The sequence below is a fragment of the Pipra filicauda genome, unplaced genomic scaffold (genome assembly GCF_003945595.2).
Source record: "Pipra filicauda isolate LSUMZ 115617 unplaced genomic scaffold, ASM394559v2 scaffold323_size1005334_pilon, whole genome shotgun sequence".
NCBI lineage: Eukaryota > Metazoa > Chordata > Aves > Passeriformes > Pipridae > Pipra > Pipra filicauda.
In genome coordinates, this window is record NW_024104447.1 from 297,731 (window position 1) to 321,666 (window position 23,936).

General features: G+C 44.4%; 1 protein-coding gene across 1 annotated transcript in view; it reads right to left on the reverse strand.

Moving 5' to 3' along the window:
* BARX2 (BARX homeobox 2) overlaps positions 1-20,292 on the reverse strand; it is a 32,734-nt gene extending 12,442 nt beyond the window's left edge. Inside the window, exon 1 of the mRNA XM_027740547.2 lies at positions 19,867-20,292. Within this exon, the coding sequence (XP_027596348.1) occupies positions 19,867-20,095 (229 nt within the window). The 5' untranslated portion in view covers positions 20,096-20,292. The remainder of the gene's footprint in view (positions 1-19,866) is intronic.
* Between the last annotated feature and the right edge of the window lie 3,644 nt (positions 20,293-23,936).

Consider the following 23,936-nt stretch of genomic DNA (forward strand, 5'->3'; position numbering starts at 1 on the left):
ATGAGTAAGTTTGGAGGGTGTGAGGTGTGTGCCACAGGCCTCCACAAGAACCAACTAGTAATGTAATTATCCTGACTTAATAATGACATTTAATATTCACATTGGGGGGTTTTATATGTTTGAGGCCCTGTACCACAGTAAGTAATTGGCCTTGAACAACTGAGGAGCCCGAGAGCCTCCCTGACTGAGACTCATCCCATTCCCTGCTGCCAGGGCAGATGTGGAACACCCTGCCGTACACAGGGCTGCATGGGGGGCAAGCATCTATGCTAAAACCACACTCCAAAACTCTCCTACCGCATCAGTGCCTCCAGGGCTGGCGGATCCCTGAGGGATGGCACTAGGGCTCTCCTGGCAGGGCTGGTGATCACCATTCTGACCAGCTGCCTTTGTTCAGGGCTGTCGGAGGGGGAGGAGATGAGAAGGGCTGTGCTGCTGTCCTGGGACTGTCACTGTGCCATGGTTCCCTGGTATCCCAGCAATGCTCAGCTGCTGAGTTTCTTCCCAGTTTCCAGAGGGATATAAGCCAGCTCCACCTGGGTGCCATGGGTTGCTCTCCTTGCACACACAGCCTTTCTTCCAGGCTGTCTGTCAAGCAGGGGAGTGTGCCAGGACCTTGTCAGATCCTCAGTGAAGAGGAAAATGTATACATAAAGAAGATTTATTTTGTTTTAAAGAAGCATTTAAAGAATCTATTTGGCCAGTACTTCAGAAATCCTTTGCAGCAAATGTGGCTTCATCAGTGCAAAATGAATCAGAACACACACCGCTGCTCTATTCTGAATTATTCTGCTCCACATGCTCAAATGACAACCTGCCTTTTGGGTGGGTGCCCCCTTTGACTCAAACCCACACCCTCCAGCCAAACTAAGCGTGGCTCAGAGAGGTCCTGCTGTTTGTCTGAGGCTACTTAGAGGGAATCTGTCTGGTATTCCTCACCTTTAGCTGATGATTCCTTTAAATCCTACCCAGTGGGAAAGGAGGTGCACTGAACACAAGCAGATCTGCCCTAATATCTCCTACTGGGATATATGGGCCCAAGGCCATCAGAGTTGAAAACAGTTCCCAAGGGATGGTGGGTTTGGAAGTGAATCTCCATTCCAGACCCTCACTGGTGGGACTCCAAGGGAGTTCTAAGACAAGGCCACACCAGTCCCAGGGAAATAACCACTAGGACATCCCCACAAATGACAGCACTCAGGAGGGCAGGGGAGTTCCTGGGACAGGAGCCACCAGATCTGTACCAAGGACACTTGGGCTCCATTAACCAGTGTCAGCCTGAAGCTCCTTCTCTTGGATTGAGTCACATTAAAACACGTCAGCCAAGAGTTCCCTCCATTCCCAAGGATAAGGCTCAGCTCTAGAGCTCATCACCGGTTGGACCCACACTGAACAAGCAGAGTAGCCAAAGGATGACAGAATGGCTTTACAGGGAGTCTGGTCTTGGCTCCTGGGGGGGAGGAGGAACACGGCACTGGGATGACACAACTCTCAGGGTATCTCAGCTTACGGTGAAGCAAGGTTCTGTCTTTCCTGATGACAGACATGACCAGACATCAGGGGCACTGCGGAGCAACACAGGAGGTCAAGTCCAATCCTCTGTCCAGAAGGTGTCACTGGTCAAGGAGCAAGATTTGGACTTGGATCGGGAAACAGCTCATCAGAACTGAGAGGGTGGAGTTTACTGGAAGGGTAAGTCACATTCTGTGCTTTCTGTGGCTCCCTGAGCATCCCTGCCTGGCCACCACCCAAGCTCCGAGTCTATATGGACTTGGGGCTCACACGTTATGGCCATTTTTGCATCCTCACACATCTGAGAAATAAATCTGCCTCCTCTCAGGATTTCACAGTTTCTGTCCAAGTTCAAAGGCACAATGCCATGAGCGCATAAATCAATCAGCCCCTCACTTCCTGCTCTGTTAATTATTATCACAACATCCATAAGCAAACACCAGCCCTGGCCAGCTGACTGGCTGTGCACACAAAAGCACTCTTCAGGTTTCTCAAGCCCACCCTTGTGTGGCTCCAGCAGAGAGTTGCCCATAAATATCACCACCTCTTCCTGCTCCGAGCTCTAAAACACGCTGCTGAGTGACACATGGGAGGGAAGAAAGTGCAATTGTTTCCCAACACCACACTGTGTAAATTTTGCCTGATGGATCTTTTGGAAAATGTTTTTTTCTTCTCAGGAGAATAGTAGATCAGTGTTTAAAATACACAGACATCCCCCTCTTTTCCTCCTGGCTGAAATGAAAGAGAGACTTCAGCAAGTCCCACTGTTAACCTGAAAGGGACCTGTCACATCTTGGCAAAGCCTCTGCCTCTTATAACTGTGGCTTATCATCTCAAGGGTTGCTTTATTAATAATCTTGCCCCCATCAGGACACATTTAGCAGAGAGGTTGGTCTCTCTGAGCTGCGTATATGATTCTTTGATCTTGCATCTGCCCTAGCAGAAAGAAAACTCATCTCTGTTTTCTCTACGGACGAAAATAAACTCTGTGGCCAATTTGGCCAAACAGCTGCACAAACAATGCAATTTAGAAGGATGCAAATGATACATGAGCAGGTTTTGTTCACAGCCTGCCCGTCCTTTGTGGTTACCAATTAGATCAGTGATCTTAACCCAGCTCTTGTGGCTGGATAAGGAGGAGAGACAGGGAACAAAGCTGAGCATAATGCACATCACACAGTTATTCCAGGAAGCTCAAGCCCCATTATCAGAATCTAGAGCACCTTGGAACAGCATTTCCTTCAAAACCTGATCTCTTTGGTTGAATAAGCTGACAAAGACTATGTCACAGCTTCCACCAGCACAGGGCATGGCTATTTTTACTCCCTTCACATCAAGTAACAGCACACCCATGTCACCCCCTCTATTCAACCTTAACCCAAAAAGGACAGCTAAGCTTTCATGTTTTGGATGGAGGAAAAAATACAGCTGAATTTCCAGTTTATAGAAACTTTTCTGCCAACTATTCTGGAACATAAAAATCAGTGCTGGCAACTTCAACCCCGAAGCAGCATCCTTGACTTCAGGTCTATTTATATTGTGTACAGTCAGTCATGAGCTGGAGATGTTGCAAGACCCCTCAGCCATGGTTTATCCCACACACATCTGCAGCCGTAGCTGCTCCATATGGACACCGGGAGCTGGATACTCCCAAGGGTTACACCCCCATCTCCAGGTAAACTGGGTTTAATTAGCCTGTCCTGTGGCCCGGGAGTGAGTGAGTGAGGACAAGGAAAGCTGTGCTCAGTCCTACAGACACTGTGGAAAGAGCCTGTCAGGCAGCACATCACACGTGTCCTGTCACTGTGAGCAGAGCACAGGGTGAAAGCTCAACAACCAGAACAGCCCATTTCTTGGTGGAGAAGGACCTAGAGGACTCCAAACAGCCGCTCAGCCCACTCTAAGTCAGGGTGCACTGTCTGTTCCAGCTTGATTTGTAGTAGCCAAGGCCCAGGTCATTCATTTCAGCGTCAGTGGCGTTTTGGGCTTTTTCAACTGAAACACAAGGCAAGTTTCACTCTTACTGAAATTCATCCAATCTCAAAAAGCAGGCTGGGAAAATGTGTCAAGAATGGGCAGTCTCTAAAAGGACACATCCAAACCCAGCAGTTCTATGAGAAAAATGTCCATCTGGAAGTTTCAAAGTGCTTTGGAGGTGTGAAACCACGTCCGTGTCAGCAAAGCAATGACGAGGTTCTCCCAGCCACCACAGCTCTGAGAGAAGGATGAGCCAGACATTCCAGTTGGTGAGCTCTAGGTGTCCTGAACTCCTCTTGCCCAGAGAAGCTGTGGCTGCCCCATCCCTGGAAGTGTCCAAGGCCAGGTTGGACAGGGCTTGGAGCAACCTGGGCTGGTGGAAGGAGTCCCTGCCCATGGCAGCAGGTAGGACTGGATAAGCTTTAAGGTCCCTTCCAACCCAAAACATTCTGGGATTCCAAATACAAGCTCCAAATACAAACCCCCTCGCATGTCCAACATCAGCCTGCAGGTTTTTTTTTGTTCCGATAGGAAGTCAGCCAAGGAGACTGTTTTCACATCACCAGACAAATAAAGATTAAACTTTGGGTGGAGACAGGCCCTAATTAATCATAAGGGATGGAATTAGGTTTCAGCAGTGCCCAAATTCTGCCAGTTTTAACTGTGAATTAATGCCATTATGGGCAGAAATGTTAGAAGCACAACTGTTCCTGATAGCTCCAATCTAGAACTGCAAACGTGCCATAGAAACACTCTGATTTAGGGATCCAGGTGGGAACCCCTCCCTCAGTCTAAGATTTGGAGGGTTTGGAGTCCAAACCTTGGTTCTCACTCATCAGCACATCTATTTCCCTGCAAATCTCCATGGTCCTGTCACTGTGGAATGCAGAGTCACTGTGTTCCACAGGTATGTTGGGCCTCCATAATCTCATTTAAATACCAATCAGAGAAGTCAACAGGCAAAAAAAACAATGCAACCCTTTCTTCCCTCCCCCAGTGGGTGGGTGTGCAGCTCCCACTCGCACTAGAAACAGTTCCAGGTTGATGGGAATATTGTCACATTCCCACCAACTTTACCCTGTCCCTTAAAGCACCAAAAGAACAAAGATTTGCTCACTTGGTGTAGATTTTGGGGAAAGTGGACATTGGGCACAGTGTTTCCAACCCTGCCACTGCCTTAATGTTCCATCTCAGCCAAATCCCTGAATCCCACTGGATTTCTGTTCTCCCCACATGCAAAATGAGGGAGATAACACCCAGCAAAGCACTTTGTCTGGGCTGGAAAGGACTCCAAGAGCAGCCACAAGGGGGGCAGAGGTGTTTTTGTCTTGCTGCAGACGTTGCCCATTGATAGATTGAGTGAGGCCTGTGTTGAGAACTCTCCTTTGTGTCACAGGATTATGAAATCCCTTAATGTGCCATTAATATATATGCTAATTTGGAAGCCATGCCTGTGTCCTATTCTTGTGCAACCCTCGATGTTTCCACGGGAACCCCTCCAATACCAGGCACAGATGCAGCGCGTGGTTTTTCAAACCAAAATAGCTCTTTTTCAACTCAATTTTCAAAAGTTCTCCCAACCCAAGAAAAATATTCTGCCCAAGATCGGCTGAGGCTGCCAATTTTAACATGATGCTACTGCTCTAAATGAGTCTGCAGGGAATATTTTTTTATGTTTCCCAAATATCACCATTCCCAGACTCTTATGGGGCGCTGTTGGGATGAAACTCTAGCAGACAGAATCTGTACATTCCCAGTATTTTTATTAAGCTTTGAAAGAGGGGCTGTACCCCACCTGTAATACTAAGCTGTCCAGAGAATTTAGGCAATTATTGGCATTTACTGTTCTATGATGCAAAACAACCAACACTTCTGACCCATCTCCCTGAATTGGTTTGCTTTGCTCAACAATGGTGTGATAATTTGGAGGGATCTTTCAAATTCTGAGAACCTTTAATTCAGGTTTGGTGAAGCCCATATGAAAAAAACAGTTTCAATTTGAACATTTTTGTGAACATCCTCCTCATGTTTTACTCTCTGTTGAAGTATTGATGCCATGCCCAGAGCTGGCTCTGATTCCATCCCAGGAGATCTGCTGGGAAGGATTTTCAGTTTATGTAGAACTTAAGAAAGATTTCCTTGGACACTGCAACTCGTTTCACTGTCTTGAACTAGATTTCCTCAAATTAATTAAAAAGTGCTTTTTAAATCCTTTTCCTCCTTTCTTTAAGCCATTTTACAGAAATGACAATCTTGTCATTAGATGGATGCAATGTTGAATCCATACAGATATAAATGTACAGTTTGTTAATAAAATGATGAATTCTGTGTCTGGTCTGTGCATTCCAACCACTTCTAAAATAAACACTCAACCACCACCTCCTTTACATGTACACAATGACATAGTGCAGGGAAAAGTGTAGCTGAAACTAAAGCAAGATCAGAAACTTATAATCCAATACAAGAATTGGCTCAAAATACCTAAAGATTTCAAATTATTTTAGTCCTTTATTAAAAATACAAGAAGAAAACAAAGACCAATGGAATTTAAGGCACTTGAGTATTTTGCCCCTTTGAAATTTATAGTTTCGGAATGTCAACACCTTCCTACTTGTTCCCAGTTTGGAGGGAACAAAACAAGAATCTCGAAAAGAAAAGTCCCATGTAAAAAAAATAATTATGTGAGTTGTCCTTGCTCATATTAAAAAGAGGCAAGAAAAAGGCATTATTAATTATTTTCTCCTCTCTGTGGGTCACCTTTCATGCAATTGTTGAGAACAAAACACACTCCCACCAAGACATTAACATCTCATTTCCAGCACTGCTTGGGTGAGGAGCCTGAATAAAAATAAATGGCTCCTCCAATGAGACACACCATCCATCGTCAGCGTGTAAAACACAGTCATTAATCACTGCACAACCCACTTATTATGGGCATTCAAGCACTGGCAACACAAATGCTTATAAAACAGGGGCTCCTTTCATAATTCCCTGCCCTGGCTCTCAGCAGTTTAGAGGCTTAACCCTTTTACAGCGAGGGATGGGCAAACTGGTTCTGCCTAATTCCAAACCAACTTGACGTCACGGGTTCGAAAGTTCGGCCTGAACTCAAACGTTCTCAGGTGCAGTTTGTGCTGAGAGAGAAGAAGCTCAAGGGGAGGAAGGCAGTGAAAGAGCAAATCTGAAAACCCCACAGGGCATGGACAGAGTGTAAAAATCCAGTAGAGTCAAAGTATGCATAAAAATTGGTGATGAATGAGTTGAAATCCCTACAAAGTAATCAAAACAGCTTTGTCTTAACACTTATTTTATGTGATTTGTGGGGAAGTCTCTTCCCTCCTACAGACTTCACTGTGCTGGGAATAAGCTGAAGAATTTTATTTGTACTTAATTAATCCTCATGTTAAACATACACAGTCCCCGCTGCCCACATTACTTTGGGCTTCTCTTGCATTTCTTAGCAAAGGATTTTCACGTAAGTGTGTAATGAAACACTTCTTTTCTTTAAAAAATGGGAAGGATGAGGAATTCAGTGAGCATGTAACAGCTCCATGGCATACATTAAGTCAAGGACAAAACCAAGTAGGGATGGTCAAAACACCTGCAAAGCTCCCAGCTTTTCCATGGGGCTCTGCAGAATCCCAGCTCCAGTCAGAGATCCACGGCGTGTCCCAGGCTGCCAGTAAATGAATGCTCAGCAGAAAATGCTGATATATTTGCTGTCTGATGCAATTCCTTTTCTTTTTCTACACACCCAAAACTTCTGTTGACTTCAAGGAGTAAATAAGTGGGGACAGGAGGGGAATCAAGAGGTGCTGAGAAAAGCAGTGTTTTGCCATCATGTGCAGCATGAAAATACCAAAGCCTCGCTATTTACTGAGAGTTGTAACAAGTGAGACACCTGAATGAAGACAATTCTTACGGAGACAAACTAGATAAGGTGTGTACTTGAATTTTCTCCCAGTGTGAAAACTGGCCCCAGTTTAACCAGACACAGTAATTTGTCAAACACTTCAATTAAGTTTCTTGACAACTGGACAAATATTTCCAATGTTGGTATCAATTACTGGAGGCAAATGAGCCATGATTGGCTTGGGGAAAACAAACATTTTGAGAAGACAGATTAAGAGTCCACTGCATTTTAAGTTACACTAAAGCCATGCACCAGGAAATGAACACTTAAGTTCTGGGGGGATTTTTCAGTTAATTAACAAAGCAGCACTGGGTGGCAGCAGCAATTCTATGATAACTTACTCCATATGTAAGAAATACTCGGTGAATATCTCATAGGCAAGTGGGATGTGCCCCAGCAAATGCTCAGCAAGGAGTCAAAATCACACAATATCCTGACTTAAAAAGGACCCACAAGGGTCACAGAGTCCAACTGCACAGGACACCTCGAAAACCACACCAGAGGTACTCAGAAATTCATCACCAGCTCTGCTTCCTAGGAAATACTGGGAGTTTTCCCAAGGTAATTCCCCTGAAGGAAACGTTTTTCTTCCAGCGAAGTCGCCGTCAGGGCGCTGTGATGAATGAAAGTGTTCTGGGCAACCTCCGCTGCCAAAAGGATTTTCTATCCCATAATTTACTCCAGGAAAGTACCATTTTCACTTTGCAGGCGTAGACTCAGAGATAAATACAGCAGGAAAGCGCATTATGACTGGGTTTGGTTTGTGAAAGGCAACACCAAATTGGAGCTCACTGGGGAGTTAATGAGTCAAAGCCCTCATGCCAAAGCTGTGCTGGGCAGTATCTGGAAGCAGGGAACAGCAAAGCTGGGGTTTTAAATGTCTGTCAACCCACTTTAATGCATTTTTGCAAGTTGTAACATGACTAATCTTAATATTAAGAAGGGAGACATAAGGCATGGATCACAGAAATCAGCTTTTTCAAACATATTAAAGCCACAGTCACCTACTGCTATCAAAGTGTCTCATTGGTGGTGTTTTTGTTCACTGAAAGGGAAGAAAATGGCCAGTATTTTTTCTGAGTTGAGAATGTGCCATGGAAATCCTGTACCAATTTTTATCATGGTTCTATCCCTTTTTCCTGATTCAAGCTGCTGGGTGGGTATCACTTTTCCTCTTCTCCAAAGGACAAATTGCTATTTCATAGTTGCAAGCTCTTTAGAATGTGTCAGTGGAAGCTATTAATTGATCCTGCTATTAATAGAAAGGCATAGAAAAGAGAAAAGGTTAAAAAAAAAAGCCAAATGCCTACAAAAACCGCAAAAAAAGGAAAGGAAATAATTTACCAAACTGAGTTTTGAGACTAAAAGCCAGTCCACTGAGCCAGGTACAGCTCTAAGACACCCCAGCACTCCTGTTCCAGCTGGGCGAGCAGCCAAACTGAGCTTTTTAATTCCCACCCGTGTCCCATTTTCTGTCCTCTCACTGCTCTGCAAACGTCCAGCACTTCCACCCCCCACAAAGACCTCTCACAGAGTCAGAGAGACGTCCTATCATTAAAACCAGGATCAGGCCTATCTGTCATTTTAACACATGTAGGCGGTGTATAAATTCTTCTCTGAATTACCACCGCAAGCGCTATTGGACTGTCATGTGGGAGATACTTCAGTTAGGGTTTTTGAAGACTTTAATTGTAAAGTTCAGAAATTTCTCTTAAGGACACAAATATAACTATCCAGACATGGAGTAGCTTCTTTCCTGTTGGAGACCCAGTTCCTGGGCAAGCCAGTAAAGCCACAGAGTTTGTGGCATCTACATTTCTATCCTCTGCCTTACATTACGGTCTTCACCCATTTTGTGTGTAGTTCCCCCTGATGAGGCCATTCAAAATTAAGCAGTAGCCTGATTTCAAATTTATTCAGAAAAAAAGATCATTTTAACACAACTGCTACAAAGGCAGAAACGAAACCAGACTGATCCCAACCCTCCAGAAGAGCTTGGCATGGAGTGGGAGCTCGTCTATCTGTGGGGATGAATTTAGTTCACTTGGAGATGGGAATGACCCCAGTGAACAGCTATTCCCTGCTGTCTGCACAGCCTCCCACATCCCAAGGTTTTGATGGGATGGCACTCGGGATGTGGAGTTAAACCCCAGCAGACAAATGCCAGCCAGGAAATCCTAAACCTGCAACTCGGAGCCTTGGCCCTGCTGGAAAAGGAACAGGGAGAGAAATCCTATAGACAGAACAAAAAGGATCAATCCCGAATTTATTAAAAAATACAGAAATTGTCTTTAATGAGGCTTGTGAAAAACTGTTTAAAAGATAATCTGCCCAGTTTTGTGAAAACACCACCATATGTGGTTGAACTTGACGAATTGAATTATTTATAATTCCATCTTTTTATCATGTAGGTTCTTTCTTTGTAACTAATATTTTGGATGCTGTACTTTGCTCAGTTGAGACACAGATGAACACCCATGAGCAACAGAGCTTTGAGATTAGCTCGTGTGAGAGTTCCATTAATTTATGAGCTGATACTTACACAAGTAAGCTCCCTAAATCCTGACAATTAGATGAAACAGCACCAGGATTTCTACAAGCTCCTCTCAGTCATCTTTGCTGCCTCTTGTGATGCAATCGCTCCCCCAGCGAGTCAGTGAGGGACAGAAATCCATCCCCAGTATCAATGTCTGAGCCATCTCTCCACCACAGCCAGGTGCTGTGGGGATCAGGCACCACTCAAAAAGGTCCCTGTGTCCCAGCCCCCAGAAAAAGGGTTTCACCAGAGCTGTACAAATACAACAAAATCAGCTGGGGTTTCAGAAATGCCTTTGCTTTAATGTAATTTAAGTGCTGAACTACCTTACAGTAACGTGCTTTCAAATGTTTACAGTTAAGGCATAATTGAATTTGACTCATTTTGGCCCTGATCCAGCTGTGATTTAATTGACTTTAGTGGGAGTTGGACTGGGCTCTAAGTAATTTTAACTAAAATAATCCATCAATTGTTCCTCACCCACTTCATCAAGCTCCTTCCTATCATTTATGATTGCTCTATAATTTATTGCAACAAGGTGAAACGAACCCTTTTAACTTCTGGCACAGCCTCCTATCCCTCAGTGGAGAACTTGCCTGTGAGCAGCCACCTAAAGCAGCTCTGCTTGAGGGAAGCAAAGAACACAGAGAGCCCCAAAGTGGTACCGTCCTCTGCTGTCACAGCAACCTCCAAATATCAGCTCCTCCAGCCTTTAGTCACCAAAGGAACAAAATGAACTGTTAGCAAAGCTGTCAGGGGGAGGTTTGGAACAAAACAGGCAGGAGGATGAAGTGAAATGTATTCAAAACTCACACAAATGTTTTGTGGCCAAAAAAACCCCATTTTACTGTCTCAATGATTACGTTACTGGTTTCTATTTCAGGGGAACTTTTCATCTCTTTGCTCTTTGAGCCCCAGGAATAAACCCCACCCAGAGCACTGGGCCTTCCATAAGACGGATCATGTTAAGCATGACATGGAAGGAGATGTTTTCCACAATCAAGTATACCACTGCTAATTTTGCTGTAAAGATGACAAGCTAATCTGTCATAGAATATCCTACTTAAGCATCACACACACTTCTCTGTCTTCTAAAAGAAAAGGAGATGCTTTTATTAAGGCTTCAACCCTCTGTGCTTACACAAGAGTGTTCTGGCTTTTAATGGATCAACGTAGGCAGCTCTACACAAGATGTGACAAGAGGTACCTGTACACTCCAAGCTACTTGTTGCTTCAACGTTAGTTTTCAAGATGTCTATTAAAATTGAATTCAGATGAAATTCAACCCCTGTAGGGTGAAATCTCAGCTTAAAAAAAATAATAATAGTTTGCACTGGCAGGAAAAGTAGCATTAACTACCCAGGGACTTGCAAAATTATCATTAGAATATCCAAATAGCAGAATGTCCAAGGCCAAATGGTGGCCAAGTGTTTAAAGACGAGTTGGTGACTACATGGAAAACTCTCTGATTTTGGAGAAAATCCACAAAATAAGTAGTAAGATGATCCAAGATACAGGGCAAATATAAATCCAGTTCAAGCCCTTCTCTGCATAAGCAGTCCTGTTGGAGTCAGAAAATCAACTACACGACTATAAACCACTGGCTTGTCAAAGAATTTACAGGATAAGACCTGAACACACACATCCAAGCACATTTTAAGATCACTGAAAGTTGTTGCTCTGACAAAAAGACCATATATTCACAAATTTTCTGTCATCATGTCTCCAAACAGAGTTGTAATTTTGTCATATAGGAAATTGTGGAAAACTGTTTTTCTCCTTCTATCAGAAAACAGAAAAAAAAGTGTGATTTTTTTAAACAGAAAAGAGAACAGCAAAGCAGAGGTTTTGTCTATCAAGGGCAGGGTTCTTACAGGTTTTGGTTTTAGAGTTTAAATATTCAGGATGTGTTCACTGCAGTCCAGTGAGGTTTGACTATCAGTGCAGGAGTCCACGTTGGGGCAGATGGAGGATATTTTGTGGAAAGGGTGTTTTTTACCCTTCCCTTCAGCCACTCAAATGGGTCTCAGCTGTTCCCAAACACCTGTTCAAAGTACCTGCAACTGGTGACTTGGTGTTCTGAGCTGACTTCTGGCCAAGAATCGGTCAAAACATAAAGGTGGGAAAATATTGGAAAATGGAAAATGTTAAGTATTTACTGTATTAGCCAGGTCTTAACACCACAGGGCTCTATTTTTTAAGGTGCCATTAAAATGCAGTTTTGGGAATTTCACATCACTCACTGGGCCTTTCAGATGGATTCTCCCACAGTCCTGGGAACTCAAGAAATAATGGATAACATTGGAATTCTACTGCCCAGCTCTCATGAGCTTGTCCTTGTGATCCCATCCTGTTACAGGCCTTGTCTTGACTTGACTTACACAAATACAGCTGAGATCACAAAATAGGTCCCAGATTTTCCAAGGAACTGTTACTTCCTAGCAAATGAAGCTCATGTTAACATGTCCTGGGTTCTGCAATCCAGAATGCTTACACAGAACTAACTGAAAATGGTTTTCTTTCCTCAAAAAATAAAAATAAAAAGAAAGAAAATTTAGCAATACCAAAACTAATTTCATTGCTTTGCCAAATGTCTCATAAAAAGGCAAGAACTATAAAGTTTGTTTCAGCCTTTAGAAGATAATTTTTCAATATTTTATTCCAGATCAAGTATTTTCTCTGATCTGGTTTTCCACACACACACTTTTTAAACCTTTACCTTGCCAAGCAAAATCTGTAACGTTTTCCTTCACTCTCAACCAAAATGGACAAGTGATGACTATTTTTTCAATCTACCAACAAACCAAAACATCCGTTTTTCTGACTACTCCTATTTTCACCTGGATGAGATGAGATTTTGTGCAGGGTCTGCAGATGCAAATCCCAAGTTTCCAGTTCCTCCCAGCAGGGCTGCACAGTCACTTCTGACCAGACAAGGGACCAAGGGAGTGAGCAGGAGGAATGATCATCAGAATGGAGAAATGAGGATTATCGGAGCAACAGAGCCTCTCTAAGCCCAGGAACTGCCAGCAGTAGATTTAGAAACAAGTCTTGTGAGAGCACTGAGCAAGTGCCTCCAGAGATCAGCTCCTGATGGGAAGATCAGTTCCCAGGGATCAGCTCTGCCATCCACTGGTGCAGTTCCATGCAAAACTTCCTTCCCTACGAACCAAGAGCATGGAAGTGAGAGTTCAGAAGGCAGAGATTCCCCTCCACCTCCCAAACCTGCTCCCAACAGCCCTGTCAGCAGCAAATCCTCTCTGAGGGTGGATCAATGCCCCGATCACACACTGCCAAGGCTGGGATCCAGGGAGCTGTCCTTCCCCGTGGAAAACGAATGTACTGCTCAGCACAAGTAAACAGAAGGAAAAACAACAAGTCTCCTTAGCTACTGCTCTGATGGATCTGTTCCCTGAGCCTGGGGAGGACTGGGAGCTTCACATAACACGTTGGCTGTGAACAGTCTCAATTCCTTCCCCACCTTCTCCAGGGAGCATTTTTGCCCTTGTTCATACCCAGCTTGTCCTGAGGGCAGCAATGCTGGAAGTCACTGGTTCTACCGGATGAGACTGTCTTTTCCTTCGTTTTACAGCAGCAAGTTGAATTAAAGTCATAAAAATAATAAAAAGGCACTAATCTGCATTGCACAGTCTCCACGAGCAGTGGCCAAACTGAGGACACCTTTTAGAAAATCTCCCTCGCTGAGCAGATGGATTCAAACTGTGCTCCAGAGGCTTTAGAAAATGAGGTGTAGGTGTCAATTTTCCCACGTTCATTAATACCCCCTATTAGAACACTCCTCCACAATGCTGTTCGTGCCCAACCACAACCACAACGCTGATTATTTGCCACAGTAGGTTTTATTGCAATCACTGGGGTGTGATCTTTGTTTTGTTCTCTGTAGCTTTGCCTTTCACTGATTTCTTTTATTCACTATTATATTCTCTATTAAGTGTGCTGAGATACAGACAGCAAAATCAGTGTTGATTCCAATTTTCTTAATATTTAGCATTGAAACCTCTTTAGAGTCAGATTTCCCTGCTCAGTTTTCAGACTCTGATCTGGCTTTGCTTCTGAAATACCACCTCTAATATTGGATATAATCCAACAGAGAAAATTAGCAGACACTTCTCCAAGTATCTATTTAGCATCACCAAGCCCATTATTCTACCCCATATGCCACTTTTGGGCATTTCTGAATTATGTTTTCTGCTAAAGACAGCAAAACATGCAAAAACCACGGTGGCCACCCTGAAAAACACTGAGTTCTTTAAAATTCCATTTTGTTCCCAATCTGCAGCAGTTACAGAGGAATCCCCCTTCACTCCATACGCTTGTTCCATTTGCTCCTCACATGGGCTTTTTCCTGACAGCAAATCCTGACTTTTCTGAGTTTTCCGAGAGCACTCCAAGACACTAGCATGAATGTGATGACATCTTCTGCAATCTCTCTGCAGCAATATCATCTCTGAACTCTCTTACATTTATTAAAAATACTCCATAGCTTCACTAATATGGAATCCCAGGCATCTACACAAGCAGCACTTTGTATTTTCCAGGATTAACAGATTTCCTTTCTAATTTTGCCATTATTTTTTGCTGTCAACTACAGAACTATACAGATCTTTGCAAGCTAAAGCAAATAAATGCAGGCAGTTTTCAAAAATACCTTGTTTTTCCTCATATGTCTGCACAAATAATCAGCAAAAACTCCAGGCAGCCCTGCAGCAGAGCAGATTTCCACAGGGAGACACTTCCAGCTTTGCAATTTAAGTCTGCCCCTACCAATTCTGTATAAAAACACATATTCATTTTGACCTGCTTCCCTCAACATTTTAGGATGTAGATTTTCCATGGATTCATGAGACATCACAGGCACACATTTAGGTCTCCTGAGCACCCAGTTCACAACGGGCAAGAGCAAAACTCTTTCCAACACCTTGTAATATTGACTGGGATGCCACTGTGTATTGGGGGACAACAATCCAGCCCTAGCTCAAGATTACAGGCCGAGGGAATGTAAAGTAAATCTACTTTCTCACTGTGGTTCCCTAAAAAGGCTGAGTGAGGAACCAGAAACATCAAAGGTCACACTTTGTCTCCTGAGCAATGAGTCCCTGCAGGCCCTGGCGGGTATCGTTCAGTTTAATCCAGAAAATACCATGGATACAAGGAAAATGACAGTTCAAAAAAAAAAAAAAAAAAGGCAGTTCCTAATATCATCCTAATATAAAACAGCATAAGACAGACACAGAACTGGAAGTGAAGAATTCAAGTTTTGAACAATTTTAGACACCTGCCTACATTGAAACCCCAATCGCACAAACACCGAGCAACGTCTTGGTCTCAAAAAAAGCCCCAAACAAAAAAATCCACCAAGCCAAAAATCCCAATAATAATTTCAAGGAAAGCAAGTGATAATAATTATTAGTGTTCTTTAGAGGCAATTTGTTGCACAGGAAGAAGAGTAGTAAATTTTCAAAAGTAAGTGAACAAGCGGAGAAGATGAAAGTTCCACTTCTGGAGTTGTGGTGCTTTTAAATGTACATGGAGCAGTAGAATCCCCTTGGACAAACTCCCCTTCCACAGGGGCAAATATATTTATGTTCAGTAGCTAATTCTCTCACAATATACTGATGTATTTGTGCCTTCCAAGGTGGTGTTCAGGTATAGCAATTAAAGAGAAACCAGCACAGCCCCATCTGAGACAGGCACCAGGAAAAACCTTGGCTTAGGACAGACATAAATTACACTGATGCTCATTAGGATTTAAATTATAAACCACTAAGATATATTCAAATTTGGGGTTTTTTTATGAGCTCTGGAATAGGGCCTGGTACAAATGAACACCCAGCAGACAATGAATAATTTGTACGACTGACTTTGCTGAAATAACTGCAGAGTCTGTGACTGAGAGCAATGCAAGGCTTTGCAATCCAGACATCTCAGTTTGTTTGGAGAGCTTAAAAAACACCATCCAAGAGCAATATTGTTGATTATTAATACACAATGTCACAAATTCCACCCTGACCAGGGATCTCACACGATTCCCCTCCACACCGCAGCCACGACCACCTTGGATTTCATTTTTAAACTATTTTAGTTCCTTTTATAAATACGGAGCATTTCCAGTTTTACCTTGTAACATCACATGCTGACAATGTCCTTGAATTCTTTGTTATGCACAAAACTACAAATATGGCAACTGGATTTTAAATGTATGGCTTACCCAAGATTATGAAAAATACAGGAGACAAACCAGAATTGGAACAGACTCTACAGCAGATATTTTAAAATGCAAAATTGAAAAATTATATAAAGACAATTTGAAAAGTGATTCTTACAGGAGTCTGCTAAACCTCCAGCAATCAGTGTAACAAACCAAGCATATTAACACTGTGTCATTATTTATACAAATTAATTAGCTATGACAGAATATGAAAAGCCAATAAAAATATAAATACCATGAAACAAAATTGTATTTTCCCTCAGTTCTCACAACCCAAAAAGTCACAAGTGAAAGCAGTATTACCCACCATCCAAAAATATTTCTAATATTTATTTTAAATTTTTTTAGTGGTTCTGGACCCAGACCAGCATTTTGTTACAGATTTGGTGTGGGTACAGCCTTGTTTATTTGCTCAATAAATGCCACAATTTCAAACACCGAATTTTAAGATGGGGATGGAACCCTTTCACAGGGAAAAAGTTTTCTTTCCAAAGAAAAATTTGGGTTGGGGGTTATTCCAGGCTCTCTGCAATAGGAATCTCCCCAGTGACATCGATGGCTTTGCATTAGACCTCCCGAATGCTCCTTCCAACTAAACTGTCAATCTGTGACCTCACCATGCCCAGGAAAAGTCCCAAACGCTCCTTCCACCCCCCTTCTCCCTCTACTTGGCTGATCTGTTTTTTCCCAATTCAGCTGCACACGCTCAAATATCCAACATTCCATCACAGCCGAAGGAGCTCCATTTTCCGCCGGGTCACCGAAGTTTTCCAATCTCTCGTCACTTAACGAGGGCTGTTGTTGAACATACAGACTGCACACGTACAACAGCTTCTATCTTTCAGCTCCAAATAAATTATAAAGGCAGATCAGCCTTCCCTGACTTCACCCAAGATGAAAGAAATATTAACTCTTTAGCCCATGAAAACAGCTAGAAAACCTGACTCCCGACTCGACAAAAAGCCACTGAAAAGGGGTTCAGCTGGAGAAACTTGTTACTCATCTCTGCTTCAAACCCTCCCAGGTCCCAGCTTACCTTACAGTAAGGCAAATTTCTGTGGTTTAGATTTGGGTTAAGACTCAGTTTTTTAGATCTTGAAGAGACTAAGTGCTCTCTCTGTCCTGATTAATTCCAGAGGCAAAGCAAAGGCGGGCAGTAAGTTAAATGCCATAGTGCTGTATTTCTGCAGCCTTTAGTCCCCAGGTGGTTTGGGGTTGTTTTGTTTATTTTCTCTGTGTGTGTGTCTTTGGGTTATTTTTTGTGTTTGTTTGGTTTTTTAATTTTATTTACAGATTTGTATTGGATATTGTTCAAGGTCTTTCACATTTAGTTCTCCTTTGTGGTACTGTTTCTTAGTCAATAATTTCCTGTCTTCTATAATTAAAAAAAATTTCCATTACCTAATACACATAATCCTTTAATTGTGCCTATAAACCTTAGGATCTGACAGTTTGGAACCATGGACTTTTGTAGCAGTTTATTCTTTAGTTTTAATCCCACAGTCTCTTTCTGTATTTCACTTCCCGAGCACTGCAAGTCCATGAAGTTTATTCCATTAAAAGCAAGATACAACCAGGCTGACACAGGGACAGGCCAGAGCTTGGGCCAGAAACACAACCTTGAGACAAATTCATTAAAGATCCCAGGCACAAAGAGAAATAGGGCTTTAATTGAAGAGTAAACACAGGAGGCACAGCAGCATCACTCCGAATCCACTGCTGAATCATCCGAGGATATTAATGATTATTTCATTAATATAAATTCCTCTTGCACAGACAACGCTTGATATACTTGACCCAGAACAATGTATTTAAAATTTTTCTCTTTTTTTTCCCATGGGGCTGGTGAGAGTCAAACCAGCTGCTGGGAAGCACCTCATCCATCCAAAATCCCAAGGAGCCCTTAGGTGACACCCAGGCTGTATTTTTTGATGCTGAGTTATTCATACAGTTTCTGGACATTGATAATATTCCTTTTGGGTGCTAAAGAGACTTTCTTGTCTAATTCTCTCTCTTTCTGTAGAGAAGGAGAGGAAAACCTCTTTCCTTATCCTGGTGGATTGAGGTCTGCGGGCAGAATCGGGGCCTCTGCGTGTTACACACTGAACCCCTTTGGGACCTCCGTGCCTATTTTGGCCAAGCACTGAATTTCCCTGTCTGTGCAGTAGCAAGGGATCAGCTCTGAAAAATTCCCTTGTCAGCAATATCTTGATTAACAACCAGTTCCTATATAAAAACATGTCAGCGATTCGTTCGGGAAGGGAAGGGACGTCACGGGCAAACCCATCGGGAGAAGGAAATGTTGAGTGAGGATCACACTATTCAGGCAACTTCTTCTTCCCCAAAGCTGGTCATCATGAGCCTTAATTCTGATCCAGCCTCCTAATCCCTTCTGGATCTTTAATGACTCGTATTTACAAAATAAATATTGAGGTTGGAGGAAGATTTGTGCTTGGACCAAGGATTTACTCTACTCGTCAAACTCTTAATACACCCCAACAGCAAGTTTTCTATTAGCACAGCTCTGCTAAGAGCTGAAAATCCTTCTTATTTATATTCAGCCAAGCAATAAAATCCCACAAACCAAACCAACAAACCTAAGGCAAAGTGCAGGCACTGAGTTTTTGAACACAACTTAATACAAATACAAAATGAGTTTTCCCAGGAAAGAGAAAAAGGAAAACTAGAATTCTATGACTTTGAAATACATATTATTTTTTATTGGCAATTAGTCCTTTATGAATATTTGTCAATAGATAAGATTTTTTGAAGACTGTATTTTTAAATTGCAGTTTCATTGTCTCATTTCTCTGAACACACCAGGTGTCACCACTGGAAGAGTGGCCTTATGAGAAGGACAGAAACCTGCAAAACTTCCTGCTTCACCAGAGAGAGGGATTTTATTATTATTATTATTATTATTATTATTATTATTAATTACAATCTAAAATGCATTCTAAGACTGCTATTTTTACTTTTAATGGGGATTTTTAAAGGCTCACATTAGACAAGTCTGCTTGGGAAATTTCATAACACTCATGATCAAGACCCAGTCACTCCTTGTGTTGCCTGTACAGGGCAGAGTCACTTGGTGTATTTATTTGTGGTGTCTCTGTTTGCAAAATCATCAGAATTATTTTCCTATCTTTGCTGTTAAAAACAGCCTAAGCTCTTTCAAAGACATGAGAATTTAGGGTAGAAAAGCTGTACCTCTATAGCATTTTTTCTTCCTTTTCCCAGTATTTCTCTTAATTTCTTTGCACTCCCACAGATGCAATGAAATAATCACCGGAGGTTTCAATGAGCACGAGGTGAAGGGCGATTTCTGCTCCTGTGGAGCTTTTTAACTCCTCGTCTTTAGCTGATTGTGGATTTGTGATCACCCCGAGGGCGATTCGGCTGAACCCACCGCTGCCCACGGAGAGTAACTAACGGGTGACTGGTAGTACGAGATGGTAACTAACAACCGATAGTAACCAACGGTAGTAGGAGCTGGTAACTAAGAACTATCCCCGCGCTGGCAAACAGCGGGAGTGGGAGCAATCCCTTCTGCGGGGTTGGGATGGGAAAGCCGGGGTTCATCCAGGGCAGCGCTCGGATGCGGTGGGAGGTTCAGGAGCCGCTCGCTCGAGCCCCCCCGACCTCTCCGAGCCCCGGGCATCGCTCGGGGACCCCCCGGTCCCCCGGGGTCGGGCTTACCGGCGCAGGAGTGCAGCGGCTTGGGCCGGACCAGCAGCGACGGGCACACGGAGTAGAGCGAAAGTTTCTCGAAGTAGTCGCAGGTCTCCTTGGAGAGGATCTCGTCGATCATGAAGGTCTTGTAGCGCCTCCTGCCTGCCTTGGGCCGGCCGGGCGCGGGGAGCCGCGGCTGGGGATGCGGCTGGGATTCGGGAGGGGGCTGGGAATGGGGCTGGGGGTGGCCGTGCATGGCGGGACCCCTGCGCGGGGCTGCCGGGGCCGCGCCCGGCTCGCATGGGCGGCCGGCGGCCCGAGCGGACCCCGCGGTGTCCCCCTGTGTCCCCTCTGTCTCCCCGCGGTATCCCCGCTGTGTCCCCACTCCGTCCACTCTGTCTCCCTCTGTGTCCCCGCTGTGCTCCGCTGTGTCCCCTCTGTGCCCCCGCTCTGTCCCGCTGTGTCCCCGCTGTGTCCCTGTTCTGTCCCCTCTGTCTCCCTCTGTGTCCCCTCGGTGTCCCCGCTGTGTCCCCGCTCTGTCCCCTCGGTGTCCCCGCTGTGTCCCCGCTGTGTCCCCGCTGTGTCCCCGTTCTGTCCCCTCGGTGTCCCCTCGGTGTCCCCACTGTGTCCCCGCTCTGTCCCCTCGGTGTCCCCTCGGTGTCCCCTCGGTGTCCCCTCGGTGTCCCCGCTGTGTCCCCGCTCTGTCCCCTCGGTGTCCCCTCGGTGTCCCCGCTGTGTCCCCTGTCTCCCCGCGGTGTCCCCGCCGGTTCCTCCGCGGCCGCTCCGCGCTCTCCCCGCTATATAAAGGCTCCGAGAAGCATCTCTGCCATGGCCGCGCGGCCTTTTTAGGAGGCTCGGGCTGTCAATCAGGGCTCCCGCTGCTCCCCGCCGAGCCCCATTGTCACCCCGCGCCGGGCTGGGAGGATCCGCCGCTCCTCTCCCCTCCCTGCTCGCTATTTTAAGATACCGGGGTGTGTGGCTTGGCTTGGCTTTTTTTTTTTTTTTTTTTTTTTTCTTCTTGGTGCAAAAACTGGAAAGGTTCCAGATTGGGGCTGGATTTTTTTTTTCCCTCCTTTCTTCTTCCTCCGCTCCCCGTCCTCTAGACTGTAATTACTTAAAAAAACCTAAAATGCCGCATCCCCGACCCCGACAACTTCCCCGGACCGGCATCAAACCCATTCCCCGGCCGCGAAGTGCTGGAGAGCGGCAGAGAGAGAAAAAAAATCCTGTTTATAGATGCCTTGCACCTATAGGTACATATAGAATATATACCTAATATATAGAAGATGTTTTTCTCCGAAGTGGCGTTACTCAGTCCCCGAGTCCGAGAGGATATTCTGCCGTATTCCTGCTTAGTTCAGCTGGATTTTTCGCCAAGCTGAGCTTTGAGCCCCTTCCTCTGAGGGCAGAGGTTTCCCCACTGAAAATTTCCCTCCCAGGCTGAGCTCTGAGTTTTATTTCTCAGCTCCGTGGCCTCGGACACCTGGTTGAGCCCAGGAATCACCAGGACACCCTGTACCGGGGAATCGGTGGAATCCTCCCGATGAACTGCAGGTTTTCCAGAAGCCACAGCCGGCTCGCAGGCTTTACATGGGAAAAGAGAGGCTCATTATGGAGATCTGTCACCCCCCAAAAAATTATTATTTGTAGGCTTCATACAAGGATTTAAATATAATCTGCAAAAAGTCATCAGCCACCCTCAGCTCTCACGCTCCGGTGATCTAAATAGCAGCAAACTCCTATTTTACTCGTAGAAAACTCAACCTGTCTTTGCAGAAGGCAACAACCATCTCAAACTCTCCTCAACGATTTGGGCAACTTTTGTTTTGTCAACTGTATTTTTTAAAAGCCCTCAAAAAACTACAAAACTATCTTTGACCTCTTTTGTGAAAGCAATATTTCTTTTTCAATTGAAAGTACCATTTGCCTTTCATTTCAAAGATACATTTGCTGAGTTGGAGAGCCCCAAAATCAAAATAAGATATTTGTGTTGTCCACACGTTGTCAAAACTGGAAGGCAAATGCAAGGAAATATCAGACTTTTGATATGTCTGTTGAACTTATTTTCTTAAAACTTTATTACTTTAAAAAAAAAAAACACGGCACAGTAAATTATAATAAAACAAAGCTAAAGAAAAATATTTTGCTCATTAAATCACTGGGAGGACATTCCAATTTAAAATAAATTGGCTGGAAATGGTTTTGTTTCTTTTTATTTTGAGAAACTAAAGCCATCTTGGTACCAGGAATTTCACTAGTATGATAACAACTAAAGGGTTCAAGGACTTCTTCCCTCCCTGATGGCATAACTCTTTTTAAATTACTTAAACAGTTGCTTTAATTCCTAAACCAACTATGGATATTTAAGGAGATGAACTGACTTCGTTATGAATGTACTTCATGAAAACTCACCTCTTCGTTCACACGTAAACCATTTTAAGAGCTACTTTCTTTGCCTTTTCCAGACACTTTATTTTTTTTTAGGAGACAAAATAATTACCAGCAACGTTACCTTCAGCAATTACTGCTTCCTGCACATTATTGCAAAGAATATTTCGGAAGCAACATCCTGAGCAAGCCACTGATTTAACCCCCGGAGCTGCAGCAAAGCTTTCCCTCGGTGTCCGGGCAGGAGCTGCAGCCCCTCCACCCCCTCCCAAATCCTGTGCATTCACTGCCTGTGCAAAACCCGACAGCACAGCAATGTTTCCTGAACTGAGAGCACAACACTGGGAATCCGAGACTATTCCAAGATCCTGACTAGATCAGAAATCAAGAGGGGAAGCAAAGTGTGGGCTCGCTGAACTCACACACAAACTGATCCCAGGACAAGCGTCTCTGCTTGTCTTTAAACGTTTCCTTCTCCCATCTGAAGAGCTGAATATCCAGAGACGAGGGGCTGGCACCTCTGCCGTGCCCTGGGCACACAGTGCCCTCACCTGAGCCAGGGGGGTGAACTGGCAGGTGGGATCAGCGCGAAACTTGATTTCTTTTATGATTTTTTAAAAAGCAAGTGGCCAGAGCAATACGTGGATTATGTTGTCTGAAACACACGCTGGCTGTCAATCAAAAAGGGGGTGCTTTGGTCGTGAATAATCAGGGGTTTTGTTTCCAAAATTAATGAAGTGGCTGGAATAGCGAACATCTGCCAAGGGGACTCAAACCCCGAGCAGCTGTTGGAGCCCCAGGACTCTTCTCATGCAGGACAGCCCTGCTGGGAAGTGCTGCTCCCGGAGGTGTCTTTGGGGTCGGGGAATGGGGCCGGCCGGGAGGCTGGGAAGGGAAAGGCGCGTTCGGGGAGGTTTGAGGGCAGAGACTGGCGCAGTCTGGCTGCGTGAGCCCGGCACCTGCACGGCGCCGATGCGGGGGGACAGCAGAGACCGGGATCGCTGCCTTTTCCACCGGGGAATTACCCCAGGGGACAAGATCCCGCAATTCACTGACTGAAGCGTTTTTTCAACCAGAATTGAGGAGGAAAATAGAACTCTGAGCTTGCAGTCAGCAAGGGCTGTTCCTGAGGAGGAGCAGGGAGGGCAGCCCGGCAGCAGGGCTGGAAGCAGGTCCTCCAGGAGGGCAGTCGTGTTCAGTCGGGAAAGGCACGGCAGGAGACGCTCTGAACTTGAGCCTCTGGAGACGATTTAATTCTGTGACAATTGGTGCTCCCAGGCCCTTTGTGAGCAGCGCTGGAGCCCCGGCACAGGGTACCCCGGCAAAAGGATTAAGCACCTTAGAGCTGTCTTGTTTAGTCCCAGCACAAACAGTATCGTAAGACAGTGATTAAGGCAGGGGGAATTAAGCTGCTGCTGTATTACTGAAGTTGTTATTTAGGTAGTACCCAAGTACCTGGCTCTGCTCAGGGCAGAGTTTGCTGGTTGTGATTTCTTGCTTCTGTATTTATACATTGCCAAGTACCTTGGGATCGTTTCCCTAAGGAAAGGAATTCTGTGTGGTAGGTTTTCAGCTCACTGGTTTCCACATTCAAACACGAATTTAAAATGCAAACCCTTTTTGACAGAATGGGCAGGACAAACTAAAGTGCCAAAGCCTTAAAGTGCATTGGCTCTTGTTCTGAATTCCTTTTTCCATATCAAAAGGGC